The sequence below is a fragment of the Trichechus manatus genome, unplaced genomic scaffold, assembly GCF_000243295.1.
Source record: "Trichechus manatus latirostris isolate Lorelei unplaced genomic scaffold, TriManLat1.0 scaffold00080, whole genome shotgun sequence".
In the NCBI taxonomy this organism is placed as follows: Eukaryota; Metazoa; Chordata; class Mammalia; order Sirenia; family Trichechidae; genus Trichechus; species Trichechus manatus.
The window spans coordinates 4,261,529-4,288,128 of NW_004444016.1; the positions used below are offsets into that span (position 1 = coordinate 4,261,529).

The 26,600-nt window shown below is 47.3% G+C and overlaps 1 protein-coding gene across 1 annotated transcript; it reads left to right on the forward strand.

Moving 5' to 3' along the window:
• Positions 1–9,756: 9,756 nt before the first annotated feature.
• On the forward strand, positions 9,757–25,164 carry TMEM11 (transmembrane protein 11). The gene is made up of 2 exons (XM_004381025.1): positions 9,757–9,828; positions 24,271–25,164. The coding sequence occupies exons 1-2, from the start codon at positions 9,767–9,769 to the stop codon at positions 24,785–24,787; spliced, it is 579 nt and encodes a 192-aa protein (XP_004381082.1). The 5' UTR covers positions 9,757–9,766; the 3' UTR covers positions 24,788–25,164.
• Positions 25,165–26,600: the final 1,436 nt, after the last annotated feature.

The following is a 26,600-nucleotide window of genomic DNA, read 5'->3' on the forward strand; positions in this document are numbered from 1 at the left end:
ACTCTCTTGAGATATAAGAGAGAAGTGAGCAGAGAGACAGGGGGGACCTCATACCATCAAGAAAGCAGTGCCAGGAGCAGAGCACATCCTTTGGAACAGGGTCCCTGCACCGAGAATCTCCTAGTCTGGGGGAACACTGATGATAAGGCCAAGAGAGAGAGAAAGTCTTCCCCTGGAGCCGACACCCTGAATTTGGACTTTTAGCCTACTTTACTGTAAGGAAATAAACTTCTCTTTGTTAAAACCATCCACCTGTGGTATTTCTGTTATAGCAGCACTAGATGACAAAGACAGTGCCAAATGTCATGAACCTGCCACGCCACCATATAGCTGATACAGTTGAAATTAGGCTTCAGGTGTATACCCTTTTGTACTGTGCTAATGAGGGCCTATGCTGTTGAAATGCGCCCACACAGGTCTATGCAGGGGTGAAAGGCATTCAGAGTCCATGGCCCCCTTATGCCTGTGCCTAGGCAAAGGAGCTGTGCCTGCCCTGAGTTCCCGGCTTAGGGGAGCAGGCAGATTATTTTTTCCCTGCTTGTTAATTTGTTCCCTCTCCAAGCCCAGGAGAATGGCTCAGGGTGCATGACAGGTCGTACTTCTGGCCGAGGTGACGTGGCAATTGCTGAAACTGGCCTGGGACTGCTGCAGAGGGGGCAGGAAGCAGGTAAATGGGAGAGAGGTTCTTCCCAAACGGGGTGGTTTTTGATCTGCATGGTGGATTAGACACATGTACTTATCACTTGCTGATTGAGTGCTGCTTTTCACTGGTTCTGGAGGCCTGAGTAGACTCTCTGCCACTCAGTCTCTCCCGATGTGGAAAACAGGTCCAGAGCACCACTGCTTGCCTCACCACACACACCAGCCAAACAGGCCTGAAAGGTTCTGGTTCCTGCCGGGTCAGGTCTGGCAACTCCTTACTGCTTCCGAACTGTCTCTTCCTCCCCTTGCCACTCAGTCTCTTTCCTCACCTTTGCCTTTGATGTTCAGGGCTCCTAGATTGTCATATATAATCTGTTCACTTGTTTTTTCGGGTCTTTGTTGTAAGAGGGACCACAGAAAGCGTCTGACTACTCCGCCGTCTTGGCCCTGCCTCCAAAAGGTTTTAATTTTAATGAAGTCCAGTTTATTTATTTTATCTTTTGTTGCTCATGCTTTGTCATATCTAAAAATTCATTCTCAAAAACAAGGTCTTGAAGTTTTACCCCTATGCTTTATTCTAATAGTTTTATGATTTTAGTTTTAATATTTAGGTCATGGATCCATTTTGCATTAATTTTTGTATATGGTGTGAGATAGGGATCCAACTTCATTTTTTTGTATGTGAGTATCTAGTTGCCAGCACCATTTGTTTAAGAGACTATTCTTTCCCTCATTGAATTGTTTTGGCATTCTTGTCAATAATCAATTTACCACAAATGTGAGGGTTTATTTTTGGATTCTCAATTCTATGCCATTGATCTATGTGTATCCTTGTGCCAGTGCCATACTGTCTTGATTACTGTAGTTTTGTAGTAAGTTTTGAAATCAGAAACTATTAATTCTTAACTTTGTTGTTCTTGTTAAAGATTGTTTTGGTTATTCTAAGTCTTTTGAAGCCCCGTAAAACAAAATGGGACTAATAAGGTACCGTAGTCCAGTGACAAGGGCCAGAAGGCAGAAGGGGACAAGGAAGCTGGTGAGAGGGAACCCAAGGTTGAGTAAGGATATTGTTGATGTGTTGTGAGATTGTTAACCATTGTAAAAGAAATTTTTTTAAATTGAATTGTAACTTTTTTGCCTGAGTAAATAAACATTACTCAGGCCACTTTTAAGGAGACCTGGTGGTGCAATGGTTAAGCACTTGGCTGCTAAGTGAAAGGCCAATGGTTCTAACCCACCAGCTGCTCCACAGGAGAAAAGACCTGGAGATCTACTCCTGTAAAGATTACCTGTCCCATTGCTGTCGAGTTGATTCTGACTACAGAACAGAGTAGAACTGCCTCACAGGAATTCCAAGGCTGTAATCTTTACAAAAGCAGACTGCTACACGTTTCTTCTGAAGAGCGGCTGGTGGGTTCGAGCCACCAACCTTTTGGTTAGGAGCTGAGTGTTTAACCACTGTGCCACCAGGGCTCCATCCATAAAGATTACAGCGTAGAAAATTCTACAGGGCAGTTCTACTCTGTTATATAGGGTTGCTATGAGTTAGAATAGACTTGACAGCACACAACAACAGCAGCAAGGCTGCCTTTAAAAAAGAACATGGTATTCAGGATGTTCAATTTCACTCATAGTAAGAGAAATGCAAATTTTAAGTATAATAAGATGCCATTTTTAAAATAGACTTTTTATTTTGGAGTAATTTTAGATGTGCCAAAAAGTTGCAAAAATAGTAAAATTTGTGTGTCCCTCACCCAGTTTCCCCTAATGCTAACATCTCACATAGCCATGGTACATTTGTCAAAACTTAAGAAACCAACACCAGTACATTACTATTAACTAAATTCCAAACTTCATTCAGATTTCATCTGTTTTTCCACTAATGTCCTTTATCTATTCCAGCATCCAATCCAGGCTACCACACTGTGTTTAGCATGACACTATGTTTTATCAGATTGGCAAAGATAAGAAATTTGATAACAGTCTGTGCTGGTGAAGCTGTGAGAACACAGGCACTGACATATGTTGCTGGTGGGAGTGGAGGACAATTAGGCAATATTTATCAAAACTACAATTGCCCACACCCTTTGACCCAGCAAGTTCTCTTCAGGAAATTATCCCAGGTATATGTACACATGGGCACAAGGGAGTTGTACAAGTATGTTTATTGCAGTACTCTTTGAAATAGAAGGCTGTTGGGCGACTACCTAATAAAATTATGGCATATGCAAACAATGGAATACTACGTACAATTCAAACAAATCAGAAGAAGGATCACTAGTTGGAAAATATGGCATTGGTGATAAAAACGATGCCAGAGATCCCATGATGGAATTTTGCAAGACTTCTTCATTGCAAATACCTTTTTTCACCAACATAAATGGCAACTATACGTGTGGACCTCACCAGATGGAATACACAGGGATCAAATCAACTACAACTGTGGACAGAGATGATGGAAAAGCTCAATATCATCATTCAGAACAAGGCCAGAGGCCGACTGCAGAACAGACCATCAACTGCTCATATGCAAGTTCAAGTTGAATCTGAAGAAAATTAGAACAAGCCCACGGGAGCCAAAGTATGACTGTGAGTATATCCCACCAGAATTTAAAGATCATCTCAAGAATAGATTTGATGCGTTGAACACTAATGACCGAAGACCAGACGAGTTGTAGAATGACATCAAGGACATCGTACATGAAGAAAGCAAGAAGTCATTAAAAAGACAAGAAAGAAAGAAAAGACCAAAATGGATGTCAGAAGAGACTCTGAAACTTGCTCTTGAACATCGAGTAGCTAAAGCAAAAGGAAGAAATAATGAAGTAAAAGAGCTGAACAGAAGATTTCAAAGGGCAGCTTGAGAAGACAAAGTAAAGTATTATAATGACATGTGCAAAGACCTGGAGACAGAAAACCAAAACGCTCAGCATTTCTCAAGCTGAAAGAACTGAAGAAAAAATTCAAGCCTCGAGCTGCAATAGTGAAGGATTCTACAGGGAAAATATTAAACGACACAGGAAGCATCAAAAGAAGATGGAAGGAATACAGAGTCATCATATGAAAAAGAACTGATTGACATTCAACCATTTCAGGAGGTAGCATATGATTAGGAACTGATGGTACTGAAGGAAGAAGTCCAAGCTGCACTGAAGGCATTGGTAAAAAACGAGGCTCCAGGAATTGACAGAATACCAACAGAGATGTTTCAATGAACAGATGCAACACTGGAAACCCTCACTTGTCTATGCCAAGAAATTTGGAATACAGCTACCTGGCCAACCGACTGGAAGAGATCCATATTTATGCCTATTCCAAAGAAAGGTAATCCAACCAAATGTGGAAATTATCCATCAATATCATTAATATCACACACAAGTAAAATTTTGCTGAAGATCATTCAAAAGCGGTTGCAGGAATATATGGACACAGAACTGCCAGAAATTCAGGTCAGATTCAGAAGAGGACGTGAAACGAAGGATATCATTGCTGACGTGAGATGGATCCTGGCTGAAAGCAGAGACTACCAGAAAGATGTTTACCTGTGTTTTATTGACTATGCAAAGGTATTCGACTGGGTGGATCATAACAAATTATGGATAACATTGCAAAGAATGAGAATTCCAGATCAAGAGGCAGTCATTCGAACAGAACAAGGGGATACTGAGTGGTTTAAAGTCAGGAAAGGTGTGCGTCAGGGTTGTATCCTTTCACCATACCTATTCAATCTGTATGCTGAGCAAACAATCTGAGAAGCTGGACTATATGAAGAAGAATGGGGCATCAAGATTGGAGGAAGATGCATTAACAACCTGCGATATGCAGATTACACGTTTCTTGCTGAAAGTGAAGAGGACTTGAAGCACTTACTGATGAAGATCAAAGACCAAAGCCTTCAGTATGGATTACATCTCAACAAAAAGAAAACAAAAATCCTCACAACTGGCCAGTAAGCAACATCATGATAAACAGAGAAAATATTCACGTTGTCAAGGATTTCATTTTACTTGGATCCGCAATCAACGCCCATGGAAGCAGCAGTCAGGAAATCAAAAGACACATTGCATTGGGCAAATCTGCTGCAAAAAACCTCTTTAAAGAGTTAAAAAGCAAAGGTGTCACCTTGAAGACTAATGTGCGCCTGACCCAAGTCATGGTGTTTTCAATCGCCTCATATGCATGTGAAAGCTGGACAATGAATAAGGAAGACGGAAGAAGAATTGACACCTTTGAATTGTGGTCACGGTAAAGAATACTGAATATACCATGGACTGCCTCACATACTTTGGACATGTTATCAGGAAGGATCAGTCCCTGGAGAAGGACATCATGCTTGGTAGAGGGTCAGCAAAAAAGAGGAAGACCCTCAACAAGATGGATTGACACAGTGGCTGCAACAATAGGCTTAAGCATGATAACGACTGTGAGGATGGTGCTGGACCAGGCAGTGTTTCACTCTGCTGTACACGGGGTTGATATGAGTCAGAATGACTCAACAGCACCTAACTACAACATTCAAACAAATCAGATGTGTACCAACAAAGAGTGCTCTCCAAGATACTAAGTGAAAAAAACAAGATACTGAATAGCATGTATAGTATGCACCTTTTGGGTAAAAGAAAATTGTTTTTAATATATGTATAGCCTTGCCTATGCATGGTATATCTGTTGAGAAGACATAACAGCCTCCAGAGGTTGTATGGGAAGGTAGGGTGAGCGAAACTTATTTTCACTGTCTATTGTTTTGTTATTTGAATTTTATGCCATGTGAATATATTACCCATTTAGAATTGATAAAATTCTATTTTTTTAAATGCATATTTTTGATGCTTTTAGTCTTAAGTCCCAGCCCTCAGGTAGAAATATTATGCCAAAGATATATTTTTGGAAGATAATGGCTTTCCCTGAGTGCTCTGAGGCATAAGAATAGGCATAATGTATTGAGCACATGCCCATTTCTACTCAAAACAGACCTGCAAGAGAAGCAATGTGCTGAATGGTGTCTGCTGTCTTCATCTCCACACTTACCTTTTTACACTCTGTTCTTTATGGCCAGAGCTGGAAGCCTGCAAACCACATGTCCCAGACTTCCTTGTTAGCTGACTCTGCCAAAGGGAGTCACTGGCAGGAGCTGAGAAGATGAAAGGATGGGAAAAGCCATTTTATGCTCTGGCTTCTGGCGGTACCTCAGGCTGTGGTCGTGGTGACAGCAGCATGTCAGAGGCATCCTCCCAGTGAATGTGGGCTCCTGGGTTCCTGCTCAGACAGCTCATTCCATAGCAGCAACCTCAGCCGCTCAGGAATCACGGTCTTTGGGAAACACTATTTTTCCTTTAGCTTTTCCAGTCTTAGGGGTCATTGCTGCTACCTCTTGCTATGAATCTTTAAGTATCCTTGTTGTTAAGTGCCATCGAGTCAACTTCAACTCATAGCAACCCCATATGACAGAGTAGAACTGCCCTCACAGGGTTTTCTAGGCTGTAATCTTTATGGGAACAGATTGCCAGGTCTTTCTCCTGCAGAGCTGCTCGGTGGATTTGAACCACCAACCTTTTGGTTGGCAGCTGAGTGCTTAGCCATTGAACCACCAGGGCTTTTTTGGGTATCCTTATTGCCCTCTTTTTTTGTCTGATTATAGTTGTTTTTTTAAATAATATTTTATTGTGTTTTCGGTTTACACGGCAGTTTAGTTTAGCAGTTTACAGAGCAGTTTCCCATTTAACAATTTCTACACAAATTGTTCAGTGACATTGGTTACATTCTTCACAACGTGTGAACATTCTCAATGTTTCCATTCTGGTTGTTTCATTTCCATTAATCTAGTTTCCCTGCCCTGTTACATTCTCATCTTTGTTTTAAAGTAACCGTTGACCGTTTGATGTCATACAGATGATTTTTTAAAGGAGCACAGTACTCACAGGTGATATTCTTTGCCGTTTTTGCTTCTCCAGCCCTTCCAACGTGCTGTAAACAACACACTGTATTAAGTTCCTTCAATTTGAAACATCTAGGGTGCTTTGTTTTTTCTAATTAGACACTGACCAATGTAAGTAAAATTATCTCTACTTTACAGTTGAGAAAACAGAAATTTTAAGAGAGGAAGTATCTCAACAACAACAAAATAAATAAAAATAAAAATGAGAAGTAACCTAAGGCAAACCAAGTACGTACACTCTTTCCTCACTATACTCCAGCCACCTTGGTTGTTACTGGAACATATTAAGCTTATTTGCACTGCAGAGCCTTTGCATGTATTATTGCCTCTGCTCATGATATTCTGTCTCCAGCTCTTCATAGAGCACATGCTTTCTCTTCATTCAAGGTCTCCTGTTCCTCCTGTTTGTTTTCCTCTTAGTACTTACTACTCTCTGAAAGTATTTATTTACTTAGTTGTCTATGCCACTGGAATGTAAAGTTCATGAGACCAGAAACAGTATGTCTTACTAAGTGCTTTACCTTTAGTGTCTAAAACAGTGCCTAGCACAGAGTATGAGTCAATAGTTAACTGTTGTAAGAATGAATGAATGAGTAGTGTAGTAAGAAAAGCGGTAGATCATTGTGGAGCACCAGCTTGGATGTGCCTGTCCCACTGGCTGCCTGTCAGCAGCAGATCAGGGATCTCTTTAGCGGTCTCCGCTGTATGGGAACCCACAAGAATTCCAGTTCCCACAATTCAGGTTGTGTCCTCAGTAGGTGCTCAGTTCATACATGCTGAACGAATCAACCTGCCTATGAACCTTCCAGAAGATGTCTGTGCACTAGTGATCAAGCGACAACATTCTGGGGATCTCAAGTCAAGCCAGAAGATTGGAAGCAGATGGCTATTTAGAAGTTAAGGGGATAGTGGAAGAGCTGGGGAGGTGGGAAGTTCATCCGGGGTCAACAGCTGTTTAAGCATTTATAGTTACTTTGTGCACGGGACACTGTCTTGGAACCAATCTGTTCTTATTGAGGAAGACAACGTTTACGGAGCTCTTCTTGAGAGGCAATAAAGCATAGTGTAATCTCTGCAGCTGGACAGCCTAGGGTGAAAGCAACGTGACCTTGGCAAGTCACTCAAGTCCCCTGTAACTCAGTTTCCTCATTTGTAAAATGTTGATAACAGTATCACTTTCAAAGCGTTGTTGGGAAGATCAAATTTAAAATATTTAGAACAGTGCTTGGTATTACATAGCTATCAGTTGTTATTGTTACCTTGTGTCAAGCATTAAGGTTCAATGTATTTTATCATCTTACGTAATGCTCCTAGCAACCCTCTGAGGGGAAGTACTAATATCATCCCAGTGTTATAAACAAGGAAGCTGAGAAAGAGAGGTTATGTAAGCAGCCCTAGATCCAGAAGTGTGGAGCCATGCTTCAAACCCAGGTGTTCTAGAATCTGTAGTATCGCCTCTTAATCACCACACTGTGTAAAGCTCTAGGTTCAGAGACAAAGACAGACATGCCCATAGACAGTAACAAGGTACTATGGTAAATGTTCAGAGGTCTCTGGAGTATGCTACACTTTGGTACCTTGGTGCTTGGAGGAGGGGTTGTATAATCCAACTGGGAGAGCAAGTACTTCCCAGAGATCAGACAGGCTCAAGGTCTTGAAGCATAAAAGTTGGCCAGGAGGGAAAAGCATTTTAGGCAGAGCATGGGACATCTGGGGACCCACAGATCCTCTGAATTTACTAGAGTGGCAAGTTCTAGGCAAGAAAGGGAGGCAGTTGAAGCTGGAGAGGCAGGCAGCGGCCAGATTAAAGGAGGCCTTCTAGATCATGCTAAGGAGCTTGGACTTTATCCTGTAGCTTATGAACGACTGAGAGGACTTCAAGCAGATAAAAAATATCGTAGCGTGTGAGCTGGAACGAAGTCCAGAGGAATCCTCGGTGATGAACCTCTTTAGCCTGACAGCCTCCTGCTTTGGTACGCAGAATTCCACCTGACTGGAGGGCCAAGAGCAGGGACTCTGCTTACTCCTAACTCTGAACCTGAAGCCGATTTAGGCACATAATAGTTGCTCAATGAATATTTATGAACCAACGAATATGTCTAGTAACATAGTTTGTGGAAAGAGGGAGAGGGCCTAGAAGTTCAGACCCCCCACATGCCCAAAGGTCTGAGGAAGCAGCATCTAGGAATCGATTAGCTCCCATGAGTCCATCCTGACCCCGACTCTTTATAGCTGTGTCCAGGCAGGTCCTGGGGCAGGGTTCCTGTCAGGTGGGAGGATCTGCTGGGCATATGCTTTCAAAAACACCGAAAGAAGAGGTACGTTCACGCCGTTGCAGACAGCAAAGGGCGTGTGATGTGTGGTAGAGCCTGAAGGGGCCCCAGTGGCCCTATCTAAAAGAAACCCTGGTTTGCTTTTCTCTATCACAGAACCCTATTTCCTTCGCAGCAATTATCGTAGGTTGTAGCGATTTCTCTTCCTTGCTTTCAGACTCTCTCCCCAACTCCGTGACAGCAGGGGCCGCACCTGACTTGGTCTCCAAAGTGTCCCCGGAGTCCAGACAATCTGGGCGAATGGAGCCTCCGCGAAGGGTCCGGGCGGCACCTCCTACCCCTCAATGACCTTAGAGAGCCGAGGCGGATGTAAAGGACATGTCGGGCCGTCTTTGCGTGAGGTGAGGCCGAGGGGCCCGAGCAGCTAGTGGACGAGCCTCACGCGCCGGCCGGACCCGGCGGAGCCGCAGAGACAGCGCGACCGCTCGTCCGCGGCCGCAGCGAGCAGCGCAGAGTGGCGGACGGCGGGCCAGGCGAGGACCGCCTCTCCCGCGGCATGCTGGGAGCTCTAGGCACTTTCCATTTCTCTCCCCGTAAGCTACTCGCTCTCGACAACCAATAACGAACAAGCGGCGGGCGCCTGAGACCCGAGGCTGTGAGATTCGAGGGGGTTTAACTTTTAAAGGTGCCCAGTGAGCCGACTCTCCCAGGGCCCGCACCAACGAGGACTACGTCTCCCACGAGGCGGCAGGGGGAGCTTCCGGCGCGCGGTGCACTGTGGGCGTTGCGGTCCGGCGCGGTGCGGCCCGGGCGTCCGGGCTGCCGCGGGGCTGCGGGCGGACTACAGTTCCCTTCGGCCCGCCGCGGCCGCGGGTCCGCCGCGGCCCCAGGCGCTTGCGGGCATAGTGTCGCCAAGATGGCCGCTTGGGGAAGGAGGCGCCTGGGCCCGGGCAGCAGTGGCGGCAGCACTCGAGAGAGGTGAGGTTCAGGTCTTGTTGTTCTCTCTAGGTAGGCAGCTCAGGAGCCAAGGAGCCCGCTTGGGCCTCCTAGAGCTGCAGGGCTCTCCCAGGCTCGGCCCCCAGGCTCCGTCTTCCCGCCCGCCCTCGTCGTCCCCTACCGGGCACGCGGGGATCCAGTCCAGGAGGATCTGGTACCCGGGTGGGAACCGGCGCCCGCTCGGGCCAGGCCGAGGCCAGCTCTCTGGGGCGCGGAAGTGCAGAGGGCTCAGGAGAGGGAGTGTTGGCGGGCTGGATGAGGTGGGCCGCGGCCGGGCCGCGCTGTGCCAAAGGGCCCGGGCGCCCGGCGCAGGCCCCAGAGTCCCGCCTAGCTACGCGCTTGGCCCCCGCGGCCCTTACTGTGGCGAGGAATGGCTCCTGGGACGAGATTCGACTGGCGGCGGCCGGGTTGGAGGGAGGAGGAAGGGGAAGCAGTGACAGAAGCAGGTCAGTTATGGAAAGGCTTTGCGAATCTGCACGTTTACGGGGGACAGAGAGAGAGCCCTAGCCCTTCGAGATGTGTCTGTGCCGGGTGGAGAGACGGCTTCTCCCTCGAGGTGCGATTCATGGACTTTCCGAGGGTTCTCTGCAAGCGCCCCTGCCGTGTAAGTCCTTTAAAGTGACCTTTCCTGATAAATAGTGTGTAGGTAGGGAGTTAGGAGCATGTTTCTTCCAGAGTGGATATCGATTTGGATAACTGATTTCTAGAAAATGAGATCGTAGTAGTTTTCGTGTTTTATGTTGAGTTTGTAGTTGTTGCTTATGGAAAGCGGTTTCCTCTAGAAGCTGTTCAGCCGCTGGAAGTTTGGGAGAGGATGTGTGTTGGTGATGGCCACCCGAATTAAACTGTCCTGTCCATTCTCTTATGGCTTGATTGGCGGTAACAGAGGTTAGCAAGAAAGCAAAGTTTTGTTTTTGCTGCTTTTCTCCTTTTTAGTGAGGATTGTTAAACGGAAACGTTCTCTCTCTCAACTATTCTGTGTCTGATTACATCACATATTCATTACTGTTGCCTGCAGATGGCTTTCCCGACTGAGCAGATTCTTCCTGTTTGGCAGTTATGATAGAATTCTTTAGCTTATATTTTATTTTTGAGCTCAGAGTTATCTAATATTGTCTATTTTGCATTTCCTCTTTCTTGAAAACGCCGTGCCAAGCAAATATTTTTGTTTTTCTAATTCACACCTGGTATTTCTTAGACATTTCTACCACAGAAAGAAGCTACCTCGATGTTTCCAGATGGTGTTAAAACTAGCAAACATTTTCAAGATTTTTAATGCAAACATTAATCCGTTGGTAACTGGAAGTAACTTCTTAGGGAATTCAGAGTATCAGAGGGAAAGGTATTTTTCTCCTGATTGGATAAAAGCAGCTGGAAGGTCTAAATGGGGATGCTTGGGCACTGTCCATACAGGGGTAGTGCCAGCAAACTTTAAGCAGGAAAATAGAACGTATTGGAGATTTTTTTTTCCTGCAAACCAGCAGCTCGTAGACTGAATCCAGTCCTTGACTGTTGACTTTCAATTTTTTTTTTTCAGTTTAATTTTACTTTTGGTGAAAATATACATAGCCAAACTGGCTCCCATTCCACAGTTTCTAGACAAACTGATCAGTAACATTAGTTGCATTCTTCACATTGTATTAACATTCTCCTTATTTCTGTTCTAGTTGTTTCCTTTCCATTTACTTAATCTCCCTGCTCTCCAACTTTCTCATCTATGCTTTAAAGTAGCTGTTGACCCTTTGGTCTTATACACCTAGATAATTTTTTTTTTCCCAAAGAAACGCAATACTCAAGGGTGACAATCTTTACTCTTTGAGTTAAACTGTTACTTAGTTTAAAGGTGACTTCAGAGGATAGTTTCAATTCAAGGTCTGAAGAGCAACTCAGGGCCATAGTCTCAGGACAGAGCCTCAGCAGGTTCAGTAATTCTGGATTCTTTGAGAATTTGAAGTTCTGTTCCACGTTTTTCTCCCTTTTTATCTGGATTCATTTATTGTGTTCCTGATTAGAACGTTTAATAGTGGTAGCTGGGCACCACTAGTTCTGGTCTCGAGGTGGAGGAGGCGGTGGTTCAGGTAGACAGTCCTGTAGTCCTGTTCTTTCTCTGGGTCTTGGGTTTCCTTCTTCCTGTTTTATTCCCAACAAATAAAGACCAATAGTTATATCTTAGATGGCCACTCTTAAGCTTTTAAGACCCCAGACCCTACTTACCACACTGGGAGATAGAACATAAACTTTAAGATGTTATGCCAGTTTACTGGATTGTCCCACGAGACCACGGCCCTAAGCTCCCAAACCAAGAGAACTAATCCCATGAGGTGATTGGTTATATCTAATTAGTATCAGCATCTGTAGCCTTCCCCCTCTTTTTTGGTGGTTGTTACTGTTGCAAAACCATACACAACCTAGTATTTGCCTATTTATCCCTTTTCCCTATGTTGACCATCAGTTTTTAAAATAAACTAGTTGCCAACACTTATAAATTGAGAGATTTCACATAAAACTTTCTCCGACAAGCTGGATAGAGGCTGGCTCTTTTGTATAGGGCATGTGCTCTCCAGTTCGTGCTTGACTGCTGTGTCAGGCTTGACTGCTGGGTCTCTGTAGGTGTTCTCGTTGCAACCTTTGGCCTGGAACTGTGGATGTCATGTGTCAGCCAGGAATGGGGCATCTGATTTTGTGGTTTGGGTGGCACCATTGCCCTCCTTCCAGATAGCGGGATGTGGCTGTGGGGGACCCTTTGTTTCCCTTTGCTGTAAGGCCCTGGCCAGTTTCTGCTGGAGGAGTCCTTTGCCTGAGCCCAGTTTCCCTCTGGTGCTCCCATGCTGAGCAGTGGAGGGAGACATAACCCTGCACTGGGCCAGCGAGCTGCCTTCTGGGGCACACTTCCATTCCTGTTCAGTAAAAGACTCTTGGGGTGAGGCCCTCTAGTTGATGAGGCTAGGGTGTTACTGGGTCTTAGGACTGAAGTAAGCTGTTCTTGGTTCTCTTGAATGACCTTGCTCCATGTCAGGTTTGTGCTGACTCAAATCTTAGCCTGCACTATGAGACCACTTTTCCAAGTTGCTGCACTTGGTTGGAATCTGCTTTATGCTAGAGCAGAGCAACATTTTTGGCCAACTTTCTGCAAATTCTGCAGCATGCCTTGTATTTAAAGGCTCTGCTGGTGCCAGATTCCCATAAGCATTACGATTGTCAGCTGTGTGTTAATTATGGTCTAACTTAAAGTGTGCACAGCTTCTTCCTTTATCTGGTTCTCATACTGTGCTAATTGGGTAGCTGCTAGCCATGTGTAGCAATTAAATTAAATAGAAAGGAAATTCAGCCACTTGGTTGCACTCGTCACATTCCAGGTACTGCAGTGTTGGACAGAGCAGATACAGATTGTTTCCAACATCACAGAAAGTTCTGTCTAAAATAAGAGAGGTGGAAAGCACGAGATGATAGCTGCTTGCATGTTGATTTTTCTCTCTACTCCATTAAATCTAGGGAATCAACAGTGTTTGTAATGAAGAACATCAGACTCTGAGCTGTAACCTGAATTCTTGTCCAAAATCCTGTACACTGGCAGCAAGCACATCAAACAGAATGCCACTTGTCCTTTCGGCGTCTGTGAGACACATTTGCCCACCTAGGAAAGCACAGTGCAGGTACACGTGTGTTCTGCCGCCCGTGTGGCCCTGGGAACAGCTCCCAGTGCCCCCCGCTGGGCTTGTTTGGGCTGCTTGTCTTCTCTCTCGAAGGGCCCTGAGCACCTCTGTTTCTTCTTGGTGATTGCTGGAATGTGAGTGTAGCCATGTGCTTTGAGTTCTCTTTCTTGTAATCATGTGAAGATGGACTCGATCTCCTTCTGACCATGAAGCAGGTAGCCGGCTGTTCAGAGGTCTGTGGTGGTCAGAGTGCCTGCTCACTGGGACCCAGTGGTCATGTTATAATTAGGTTTTCTGTTGTGGTCTCCCCTCCCCAGCTTGTACATCTTCTGACCCAGCATTTTTTAGGTAGCCGGTTCTCAGCATCTGTCAGTACCAGGCTTGGTTCCTCTGGCACTTGTCCTCCTCTCTTACAGCTTTGCTCTCCCCTGTGAATTTAGACTTAGTACTGGATAGCTGACAGGAAGGTTTAGATTCCCAGCTGAGTGAGCAGGTAGACCACAAGTCAGGTGGGCAGTCACTGAGCAGGTTGGTTCCCATTCCTGTGGTGACACACCCCCATTTCTGATCTGGGCCTTCCCTTTTAGAGCTGAAGACCGTTAAGGTTCTTAAGTCTTTAATCTGTCCTGAAAGCCTCTGGCTGTTGTGTGTGGTAGAGATGGTTCTTTTCCTTTCGGCCTGGACAAGCCCAGCAGAGACAGGATTTGCACTTAGGTCTGCAGATGTTCAACCAGTGTGTATGGTATTCTGCTCGGCTGCTCACCCACGGACAGAGGCCTGCACGGTGGATCCTGCAAGATGGATATTTTAGGTTAGGATCCACTGTGGTTCACTGATGGCCTTCATGTCTGCAGGATGAAGTTCTGTTTTCCTGGCTTCACTCAGGCCATTTGGATTCTAACTGAAATACTTTGTGCCCCACGTAGTGGTGCAATGCCACCTTCCCCGGGGGCGGAGGGTTCTGTGTCCACTGAGGCAGGAGGAGACTGGAAGCTATGGCAGAGTCTGAGTCTTGCTTCTTTAGCTGGTAGGCCCATGGGTGTGTTTGGAAAGTACTCCATGAGAGAGAGCGCTCAGAGAAACCTCCCAACTGCTACTGTTCTCTGTCCCTGGTGTCAGCAGCAACTCGGTGGGCCAAGGCGTTCTTGGGGAAATCCAGTAATCATTTAGTAGTCAAAAGAGTTCTTTAGATCAGGCTGTCCAAGAGGACTTTCTGTGATAGAAATGTTCTATATCTGTGTTGTCCACTAGGGTAGTCGTTAGCCACATGGGGCTGTCGAAATGTGGCTAGTGCAATGGAGAAACAGACTTTTTAATTTGATTTAATTAAATTTAAATAGCCATGTCTGCCTTACACCAGGGTGGTGCTTGGCCGCTGTCAGCGTTGTTTTATGCAAACTGTTCACACGGTGCTCACTGCAGGACTTTGTGAGAGCCAAGGGCTGTTAGCCCCATTGAACATGAGGGAAACTGGTTCAGAGCAGCAAGGTGTTTGCCCTTGGACATAAAGCCAGCACATACCTGAGAGGAAACTTGAATCCAGGTCTGGACTCCCACACTTTGGGCTCCCACACTCAGCACAGATGAGCTTCTCTGTTACCAGTGGACAGAAGAAGAGTGTGTTCTTTTGCACGTGGTCTTCTCTGGAGCAAATGAAAATGTCGTGTGCCCTGTCAGAGTTCCTTGGGCTGTTTGAAACTGTCCACAATATTTGGGACTATATGCCTGTGCCTTTCTGTCCTAGTGGTCTTTAAATTAAATCTACAGTATGGAATTTTACTGCTCAATCTTTCTGCTTCCTTTGGGCCCCTGAGGAAGCAATTCTTGTTTAGCCAAGAGTTGTTTTTTTCTTAGATCTGAGGCTAGAGCCCAAGGCCTCGTACATCACATGCTTATTAAATGAAAAACCTGACAGATGGGTCTTATTTAGTTTTTCAGATCACCAGTTCTCTTAATTGCTGTAACTTGTTTCCCCTTCTGTTACTCACTAGAATGTACTTCCCGAGACATTTCCTGGGACCTTGTTCCGTCCCAGCCTAGTGCTGCGGACTCCATGATGAACTTGGGGTCGACTTTCCTTTGTATTTTAGACATGAGGGATTCGAGTTCCTGTTAGGTGTCAGCATTCTGTTACCTAAAAAGGGCTCATAAATAGCATTTTTGTACCTCTCGGCTTATCCTCTTGTGGGTTCACATGGCTATTTTAGCAGTTCTTTAACTTTTGATGTATCTTTTCTTGGCTTCTTTTCCACTAAATGCTCTGGATACTTCTGTCTATGTGAGTAAGGCTTGGTGGTGTGCTCTGAGGCCCTGCTGACGAGCCTCAGGCCCCACTCCCGCATCAGGTAAGATTTGGTCCTTCTGGATCTAGTAAGGCCAGGACATGATGGTGGCTTGCATGTAAACTTGGCCAGTGCTTGCTTCAGTGCAGCAGGGAAATGGAGTTCTCCTTGCTGGGCAGACTGCAGGGCTGGGAGACCAGCATGCTGCCTCTGCCCACACACTGCTGCATCTAGTCACCATGTGGTGGTGGACCTGCCCCTGATCTGCCCCTTCTCAGGGGGGCATCAGAGAAGCTGCCAGAGCAGGAAACCGCTGCTCATGCTATCTTTGGCAGTGGGAGCTCCATGAGGATCTAGTCTCTTCATATAGACCCTCACGGAGCATACAGTGCGTTGAATGCAATTTTTCTTTTTAAGAAAAAGTATATAGTTATTTTTCTCATTTTTAAGACAAACATATGTTTGAAAAATAGAGAAAATTCTGAAGAAAAATAAAATTAAAAAATCACCTCTTAGGCAACTGCAGTACAACAGGTTTCTCTTTATATATGGCCTTTCTGGCCCTGGGTTTGTAGTTCTGCCAAGCTGATTTGCTAGTTCAGTCTTGCAGAGGAATTGGACAGCTTACTATGCAAATAAGTTGTGTAAAACCCTTGCAGAGATTGTTTCATTACTATGGGAATTAGGTGACTGGGGCCTGCTGAGGGATTGGTCAGTTCCTGGTCTTGGTGGGAGGAGTAGGCTTATAAAAGGGCAGTACTACAGAGGTTGAGGGGGACCACACGATCATCAAGAAGAAGAGCCTGGAGCAGAGTGCATCCTTTGGACCTAGGGTCCCTACACTGAAAACCTCCTAGATACAGGAGACAGAGCTGTAACACTGAAGATGGTGAGAGGTGGCACAGTAGTGGCACAAGTGGCAGCAGCGAGAGACAGTGGGAACCAGGAGACCAGTGCAAGACAGCTGCAGTGGGCTTCCCAGAGAGCTGAGCACCTTCAGGCTGGAGGCTTGCTGGTGGAGTGGGGTGCCTGTGGGCACTTGCTGGCAGAGCTAAAGAGCTGTAACACTTGACGGAGCAGGGCAGAGGCCTAGAGGGGCCACATGGCAGAGGCCTGAGGGAAGGCCCAGGAGTGGGCACGGCAGAGAGCGCTGCCTACCTGTGGGCATGGGCAAGAAGAAGCCGAGAGCCATCCTGCTTGAAGAACTGTATCCTGTCTCCTGAGTTGTATCTTGTTACTTCCAAGTTGATCCTGATCCTGAGTTGTAGCCTGTTACTTCCCTAATAAACCACATAATGGTGCGTATGGTCTGTGAGTTCCGTGTGGCCATTGCAATGGATTATCGAACCTAGCAGAGAAATAGAGAGTGCCGTGGCGGAGGGCAGGAGGGGTGGCTGGTGTCAGAAAGGGTAAAAAAGTTGGAGAGTGGAGGTATGTCTGACCTCCACCTCATAGGAATCAGCTTTGGGCCGATCTTGATTCTCCTCCTTCCCTCTGAAGTTAGACTTCTGACACTGCTAGGTTGTAGCCACCATCTGAAGAAAACCACTGTTGACCTTTTTGGGGGTCTAGTACCTTTGATACTTCCTTTCATATAGTTAGTCTTTGATTTTAAAAAAAAATTGAATGTTAAACATATCAAAAGAATGTTTATAAGAGGTGTAAGGATGCTACATCACGGGTGAACATTGGAAACATGCTGAGTGAAAGAAGCCAGTCCCAAAAGACCGTACATGGGTGATTCCTTTTATATGAAGGTCCAGAAGAGGCAAATCCACAGAGTCAGAAAGTAGATGAGTGGTTGCTTTGGGGTGGGGGGAGGGCTGGGGAAGAGTTGGGGTTGACAGCTAAAGGGTACAGGGTTTCTTTTTGAGGTGATGAAAGTGTTCTAAAATTGACTGCGGTGATGGTTGCACAACTCTGTGAATGCACTAAAACCCATTGAATTGTGTCCTTCAAAGGGGTGAATCAAGTGGCTGTGAATTATGTCTCATTAAAGCTGTTATAAGCAATAAAGTAGTAACACCCATGACTGCACCACTCAGCTGAAGAAGTGGAAAATTCGTGTCCCTGTGCCCATCCCCTCCTCCCAGGCTAAGGTCGCCTCCCTCCCGGATTGCCTGTCCTTTCCTGGCTTTCCTTATGGTTTCAGCACACGTGAACACATTCCTGAACGGCACAGCGCTTCGTGTTGCATGCCATACCGATTTTACATGTGAGGTGTCACGTGTTATGCAGCTCGCTTTCCCCTTCCTCCACCTTCCACAGGATTGCCACAGCTGTGCTGAAGTGAGCAGCTGTGGCTTGGCTTGCTCATTCTCTCAGGAGGTTGTTACAGTTTATGTCTCCTGTCAGTGATCTTTTTTTGCCCTTACAAAGCAGTGCTGCTCGGAACACCCTTGAATAGCTCTAGACTTTGGGAAGCCCACATCAGAGCCTCCTGCTCTAAACCTAGCATCCTGCCTGGCTGGCACTGGGGGCCCCGGCCAGGTTCTGGGCAGGTTGCCAGGCATACCAACAGGTGTAATTGAGACTGACACCTCTGCCTGGGTCCCATAGGGAAGTGGAGTCTGTTAGGGCCATCCGTGGGCTAGAGAGGCCACTGTTCTCCAGACTTGCTTTGCTAATTGCCATCTCCAGTGAGGCTTCTCGCCAGAAGGCACAAATGTAAAGGGATGTTTGAGGCCAACTCTTGATTAGAGGCAGTGGGGCAGGTCAGGAACCCCAGGTCACAGGTGCCTTTTGACCCTGAGGCAGCCCAGTGTTGGCAGCACCCACTCCGAAGTTCTTCAACAGGTTGAGAGCTACTAGAGCTCCACAGTGCTGACAAAGTGTGTTTAGGAGAATAACCCTACTCCATGAGTACCGGAGAAAACTCAGTGCATCAATGTACCCAATGCAAAAGACTCAAGTCATTTAGTAAAAAGTAACTCCCTTTTTTTCTCTTGAGCCACTGACTTCCTTTTCCCAATGGCAGTCATAACAACCCAGGTCTTTGTGTAGCTTTCCAGAAATGTTCTGTGTGTATAAAAGCAAAAACATACTTTTGAAAAATACACTAAAGATCACTGTAAATGCTGCTGTGAACCTCACCTTTCTCACTCAGCTTTACTCTTGGAGACTTTCCCTATCAGCGCTGTCTCATTCTTCTTAATGTGGCTCTTTATTAGGCTTTCTTCCTGCTCTGACACACTTCAATGAAAAGCAAAAGTATAGCCTCTTCGGAAACTCAGAGCTCAAAAGATTCCAGCTAGCTGTTAATGTTCTTTGTTTTTTTGTTTTTGCTGTTAAGAATATTTTATTGTGTTTTTGGTGAAGGTTTACACAGTAGGTTTCCATTCAACAGTTTCTACACAAGTTGTTCAGTGACATTGGTTACATTCTTCACAATGCATAAACAGTCTCATTATTTCCATTCTGGTTGTTCCGTTTCCAGTAATCTAGTTTCCCTGTCTCCATACATTCTCATCTTTGTTTTAAAGTCATTGATGACCGTTTGGCCTCGTATAGGTGATTTTTTAAAGGAGCACAGTACTTACAGGTGATGTTAATTATTTTTTGAGCCAATTTGTTATTTAGCTACAAGGTGACCACAGGGGTTAGTTTTGGTTCAAAGTTTGAAGAGTATTTCAGGGCAATAGTCTTGGGGAGTCCTCCAGTCTCAACCAGTCCAGTAGGTGTGGATTTTTTTTTTTTTAGGAATTTGGGGTCCTTTTCCACATTTTTCTCCCATTCTGTCAGAGTCCATCTATTGTGGTGGCCCTGATTAGAACAGTCAGTAGTGGTAGCCAGGCACCGTCTAGTTCTTCAGGTCTCAGGGTAGATGAGGCCATGGTTTGTGTAGACTGTTAGTCCTGTAGACTAGTTTCTTTGAGTCTTTGGTTTCCTTCTTTCTCTTCTACTTTGGACAAACAGAGACCAGTAGTTGTATCTTAGATGGCTGAATACCCCAGACACTACTCACTAAACTATGATGTAGAATACAACTTTACAAACTATATTTATGCCAGTTAACCAAGATGTCCCATGAGACTATGGTCCTAATCCTTCAAACCCAGAAATCCAGTCTCGTGAGGTGTTTGATTATATCTTAGAAGTATCTGTAACTGTGCCCCCTATGTGCTTTATTTTATATGTATGAATATATGTGCACAGAGTCACATAGATGCATATACATACGCATATACCTGTATATACATGTATATATACATACCTACACACACATATGCCTGTATACATACATACGTACCTGCACATGTCTTTTTCGGTTGTTTTTGCTCTTGTTTCAAAATTATGTATGCCATAGCAATTACCAACAGGTCCTTTTTTCTTGTGTACTTTTTAGTGACATTGTTTACCTTCATCAAGCTGTGTACACTTCACCCTCTTTTGGTGTTACCTTTCCTTTCACCAAAAGTAACAAGTGTCTACTGTCTAGAGAGTAAATCTCTGTTCTTTGTTTATCTGCACCATGCACCATGCTTGAAAGAGCCCAGGGTCTCAGACCCATGGCCTTCAGGCTGAGGATGAGCTCACGATGCTTTGAGGTGGTTCAGGGCAACCTTCTCACTAGCTCTTCCCTTAGTTCTATCACGTCTGACCAAGAAACAGCTTGCCACACACGGTGGGTGCTGGGGTAGCTGGGTGATGGCTGGAAATGACTCTTTCCTGGGATTCCTAACCCACAGAAGCTGAGCAGTCAGGATCAGCTGCAGAACTGAGTCCAGGGTCCTGGCAGCCTCGAAGACCTGGGTTGGCAGAGGGGGTGGTGCCGACACTCCCACCAACCCACATAGAGGTTGTGGGTGCTGCCTGCCTGGTCAGGTGGATGCGGACAAGAGTATTCCTACTTCGTATGTGTGTCTGTCTGTTTTGTTTTGTGGGGAACATGCTGCCTCTTTACTTATTCATCATGGTAGGATACTAGACAGCCACTTTTCTAGACTTCAGACGTTATCTTTTCCCAACGGAGACTCAGAATCCCTGTCCTTCTCTAGGCATGTCTGGGCTTGGCTTTTAAGCAGGTTATGTGTGTGGGGTCTCAGGGTGGTTGTGGACAGCACTGCCTGTGGACTGACTCCGGATACTTCATTAGTGTCTGAAGGTGCGCTCTGTGTGGCTGTGCTCTTCTGGTTTTCACACTGTATATCTTTGGTTTACACTTACAGAGATGGGGTGACCATAACTTCTGAAGGCTTTTACCTACCCATATTAAGACACTGGGGACTCCAGGAAGTGGATGTGCTGCTCTGATAGACAGTCGGGCACGTATCTGTGGAACAGACTCTGGGACAGACTGGGGATTTGGGCGTGGGGTCATTGCAGCTGTGTCTACACCCTTGCTCCAAACTGTAGTGTTTGCAAGACCGCCCTGCAGCTGAGAGCAGCCCCTCTGGACGAGGACCTGGCCACCATTGATCAGTTCCTGCCTACCTCGTCTCACTGCCCTTGGCTGTGCTCACTTTGGCTGGCATCTGATGCACCTAATGCCAGAGTGAGACGGGACCCTTGGGGCATGGCCTCCCACTTATTGCTGTGTGTAGCAGGACCCAGGGACACAATGTGTCCTAACAAATCCCAGGAGACAAATCCCTCTGTCCTGGGCGTAGGTTGGGCAGATGGGGAGAGGGGAATGTAAAATGTGTGGGGGAGAGAGATGGCATGGCCCCATGATGCATTTCCAAGATGGAGCCATTCCTGTTCCAAGTACGGGAATTTCCTTACTGGGACTAACAGTGTTTTTCACTACATTCAGGATGGTTACAGGTTTGCTGCAAGAGGGTGGGTTTGGGTTTGGGTTTGGGCAAGAATGTTCTGTAACCCCAGGCTTGACACCCACGTTTTGCTGTTGGTCCCAGCAAGAAGGGTGTGAGCACCCAGAGAGGCTCTGTGGCCCCCATAGCTCACCTGCGGTGGCCAGACCACAGGCACCCTGCCTCCTTGGTACTTAGCAGGACCCGACTGGTACGCAGCGCTCCTCTCACATTCACACATCAGCACCTTATGTGGCCCACCCTGTCTCTGGCTGAGGAACCTGAGAACATAAAGAACATGTCTTCGCCAGGGGTGCCCTCATCTGGGAGTGGAGCTTCTCTTGGGAGGACACTGTCACCTGCCTCTGAGGAGGTGATCAGACCAGCAGTGATATTTCTGATGTGGCCACAGGAAAGCATGCGTTCTTGTCCGTTCATCTAGCGGGAGTGAAGCCTGCCTCCCAGGTTTGCTTATTTGTTTGCTAAAAGTGGTGGTTAATGTTCTGAATTCTGCAGGGGAGCAGTGGGAACTGGCTTCCCTCTCAGCTCTTTCCTCTGAATCAACCAATACCAAGCAGAGAAACTCCACAAAGGACTTCAAAGGGAAACCCTACTTTGCCCATTTCAGCAGCATCGATGGAAACAGCTCATTAATTTATCTCCCTTAAAGGTTGGCAAGGTAGCTGGATGTTTTGGCAGCACCCCACTTTGGGAGGCTTCTTGTTCCACCTCTGGGAGCTGACTTGTCCCGGCACACAGCTTAATTAGGACCCGTGATTTAATTAGGAGGCTTCACCTTAGCCCAGATTAATTACAGTTGCTTTCTTTGAGATAAAGGGTTTCCTTTGCCAGTCACAGCCACCATCCAGCCAGCATGCTTTGTAAGTGACCCCACCTGGGAGTGGAGCCCTCCCTGGAGGTTGCTGTCCCCTGAACCCTGAGGGCGTTGCCAGGCCACTACCGATGATTTCATTTCCAATATGGCCACAGGACAGCGTTTCTCAGCTGTTTATCTAGTGGAAGTGGAGCTGCCTCCTCACAGGTGTGCTTATTGGTTTGCTAAAAGTGGCCTTTGAAGTTCTGAAGTCTGCCTGGGAGGCTGACACAGGAGCCTTCTGGTCCTCTCTCTGTTCAGCACACACTGATCACCTGGCCTGTCCTTCTGCAGGTTTGCCCTGACAATTCCAGTTTCCACTGCCCTGAGCATGTGATGGCTTCTGTTTTTGAAGGAGGGCTGAGATTGCCTTAATGATGAACTCAGGTTCGGAGGGTGACCTTAGTTATAGGTAGTCTTCACTAGTTGCTAATGCTTTACATTCAAGAAAAGGCAGCTGTTTGTGGAGCCCAGAGGCGGTCTGTGCCTGAGTCCTCAGATCTGTCTACTCCTTGGCCAGTGAAGGACTCTAGTTCCGCTGAGTAATGTTCAAGCTGGGGGATGGCTGTTTGCCCTGTGTTTCCTGGCCCACTGGCTGCAGCTTCTCTGTGGTAGGACTGGGGTTGTGTGGAGAAACGGGGATGGGCTGCTTTTCCTGGGCATATGACAGGAGACGGCACTGCTTGGCCTGGCAGTGATACATGAACAGGAGCTGTGTGCAGTGTGTCCCTCCCAGAGGCTTCTGATCAGAACTAGCAGAAGAAGGTTGGAGGGCAGGTAGAGACGCAGAGCGGTCTCGCTGGAAGTGAGTGAGGAGGTGTGCAAGCCCTGTGTTCAGGGAACCTGGCAGGGGTGTGAGGAGATGCTGCTTTGGTTAGGGAGCCGGGACTGCAGAGGCCAAAAATGCCACATGGTCACGGAGGGCAACAGCCCAGACACAGGGATGACTGGCCCCGGGTAAGGCACCAGGCAGGAGCATGCCGTCCATCTGTCTAGGGGAGCTGGGAACCAGTAGGCCGCTCAAAATAGGCCTGCTTTAACAGTGCTTCTTGTGTAGTGCTTACACCCACTAAATTTGAGACCGGTCTCCGTTCTGTTGAGTTGGTGTTGGGAGCTGCTCGTGACCCACAAAGGATTTAAGAAATTTTTCCAGGTGCTCTCTGAGCTGCGAGCCAGGGAGCCTGTGTGCTTGTTCTCTGCTGAGGCCCTTTCCAGCAGGCAGTGAGGAGGAGCGAGTGGACCACAGCTGGGGACCTTTGGGTGCTCCGAGGGCCCTGCTCAGCTTGTCATCCATGAGGACCAGAGGCCAGAGGGCCACCCATGAGGGCCAGAGGCAATTCTTCATCACCACCCAAGGCTAAGTGGCCTGTGTTTATTCTGAAGGCCGAGGATGACTTCTTTAGAGCCTGGAGTAAGATGTTTAGCATTATCTGCCTCAGGTGTCTGGTGGTTTTTGTGGGAGACCCCTCCTACTGCAATTGCCCCAGTTAATCAGTAGCAGATTTCATCCTGTTGACCTGGTGTTTTTGTTACTGTGATTCTGGGCGACACCCCTCTTTGTCCCTGGGCTCCGGGCTGGCTCACAGACCCCCTGCCAGGGACTGGCCACCACCTGGTGTATGTTACTTGTCCCTCTCAGAGACCAGCCCTCTTCCCCGTCGCCTCCTCATTCCTCACTGTTTTCTTTAAGAAAAGGAGTCTTTACTGATGTCTTGTATGTTGGGTCGGGGGAGATAAATGGGTGTGGTACCCCTAGCTCAGGCCTCACACTGCACCAGCCTGGGCCACAGGGATTAGTAAAGCCACAGTTATTAGTGCTTCCTGCCTGATTGTCATCTCTCTTTCCCACTCTTCCACCCAAGGGCGAGCCTGTCGGCCACAGACTGCTACATCGTGCATGAGATCTACAATGGGGAGAATGCCCAAGACCAGTTTGAGTACGAGCTGGAGCAGGCCCTGGAGGCGCAGTACAAGTACATCGTGATAGAGCCCACGCGCATTGGTGATGAGACCGCCCGCTGGATCACCGTGGGCAACTGCCTGCACAAGACCGCCGTGCTGGCGGGCACTGCCTGCCTCTGCACCCCTCTGGCCCTGCCCCTGGAGTACTCCCATTACATCTCCCTGCCGGCTGGTGTGCTGAGCCTGGCTTGCTGCACCCTCTACGGGATCTCTTGGCAGTTTGACCCTTGCTGCAAATACCAAGTGGAGTACGATGCCTACAAACTGTCACGTCTGCCTCTGCACACACTCACCTCCTCCACCCCGGTGGTGCTGGTCCGGAAGGACGACCTGCACAGAAAGAGACTGCACAACACAATAGCACTTGCTGCTCTGGTGTACTGTGTAAAGAAGGTTTACGAACTCTATGCCGTATGATTTCGGGAGGGAAGGGAGAGAACGCAGAACAGCCCAGCCCAGAGAGACAGCAGTACTCAGATTGCCACAGTCACAGCTTTGCTCTGTGAAGCAGCACAGCCTGGGAAGGTGTTGGTTAATATTTGTTATTTTTAAAAAATAACACAGATCATGGTGTGCTGTAGGGTTCTTCAGCTCATTACACTAAGATGTGGATTTCCATAACCCAAGAAGGGGTCTGAAGCTGTGGATGTCTGACTGGGCAGTGGAATGCTGATGGAAGCCAACGCTGCTGAGGGGTGTGAATGCATTTTGGGGGGTCTTTTAAGTATATTGTTTAACTGTACCATCCAGAGCCAACCAGAAGCTATTGACCATTAAAATGATGAGCGTTTCAATTGCAGGTGTTTTCTCTCTCTTCATGCTTTACTTGTAGTCTGCTCTGGGCGGCAGCTCGTACATGCAGGGAGAGGGCACCGTGGCATGCCCACCCCTCCTGTTGGCAGCCTGAGGTTCCCACCTGCAGGAGAGCAGGGCAGGCCGCGGCCCCAGGCAGCCAGACCCCCTGACGCCATGAATTCTCTTGGCCTATCATCCCCAAGGCCAACCTTGCTAACATGCTGTTTGGGGTGCAGCACGTCAAGGGGGTACAGCCTAGGGGTCGAGGTTCTTTTGTGTGCATGTGGGGCCTTTGGCCCCTTCCCCAGGGACCCTGATTTAGGAGGAGACAGAAACTAATATCGGTGTTCTAAAGCACCACCGTTTCTGACGCAAACCCCAAGTTCCCCTGCCCGAGGCCAGGGGACAAGCAGCCTTCACAGCACTGCTTGGCCTCTGGTGCCACAGCCCTGCCCCACAGGGGTGGCTCGTGGACCCCTTGCACGGATGGGGCTAGCCACTGCCTGGCGCCTGTTACTTGTCCCTCTGAGAACAGCCCTCCCCTTACCACCTCATCTCACTGGTTTCTTTCAGAAAAGGAGTCTTTGTGCCTCTAGTAGGGCATACTGAGTGTTGTCTTCTGCACTCCCTGCAAGCCTTCAATAAATGGAAAATTGTTTCCCCCTGAAGGTCAGGGACCCCCTACCTTCAACTGCAACTTCCCTGAGACCTCTGCCCCCTTCAGTCACCCCTGAAGAGCTACATACCACTGCTTTCTGAAGGGTTAGACAGACAGATTGACTCTTGACCTAATTCAAACCGACCTGTCAGGGAGGTCTGATGCAGAGAGGGAGGGGTTCTTAGCCTGGGATGCATGGAATGGCCTCAAGGAGGTGGGGGTAGGGGTTGACTGGGCCATTTTTATAGGGAGATCCAGAGCTTTTAAAGATTTAAGTTACCTATGACCCACAAAGGGTTTAAGAAATTTTGATTTAATTCCAAGGGCCCTAGACATCTACTCACGCATCCGAGTATTGTGTAGCAAAATGGTGTTGGGTGCACGCTGGTATTTGCACAGCATTTTGGTAATCGGGAACAGTGGTAAAGCATTAACTGCCTTGGCCACACAAAGTGAACCCAAACAAACATCACGTCCCTCATCCCAACTGCATAGTGCATGCTGAAACCCGGTGTATGACCCCTCAGGTGCTGAGGGCCAGCTTCCTAGCCTGCTGGGCGGAGTGGTAGGTGTTTTTGTGACAAACAGGCCCACGTTTGGGAGGGAGCCCCTTGCCCTGCCTGTGCATCAGATGTGGGAGGGGGAGGTGCTGGAAGCAGAGGAGCTGCTCAGTCCCCTGCGCAGAAGCCCTTGCGTGAAATAAAAACCAGGGGCTAGTGGTGCTGCTCCTCCCCATTTCCCAGCTGCCCTGGACAAAGTGACTTGATGGGTGCACTA

Excerpts from the sequence above, each read along its gene's own strand:
- TMEM11 (XM_004381025.1), top strand. The coding sequence starts at position 9,767 with ATGGCCGCTTGGGGAAGGAGGCGCCTGGGCCCGGGCAGCAGTGGCGGC. Across the intron at positions 9,829-24,270 it reads GGCGGCAGCACTCGAGAGAG|GGCGAGCCTGTCGGCCACAG; the intron begins GTGAGGTTCAGG and ends CTTCCACCCAAG.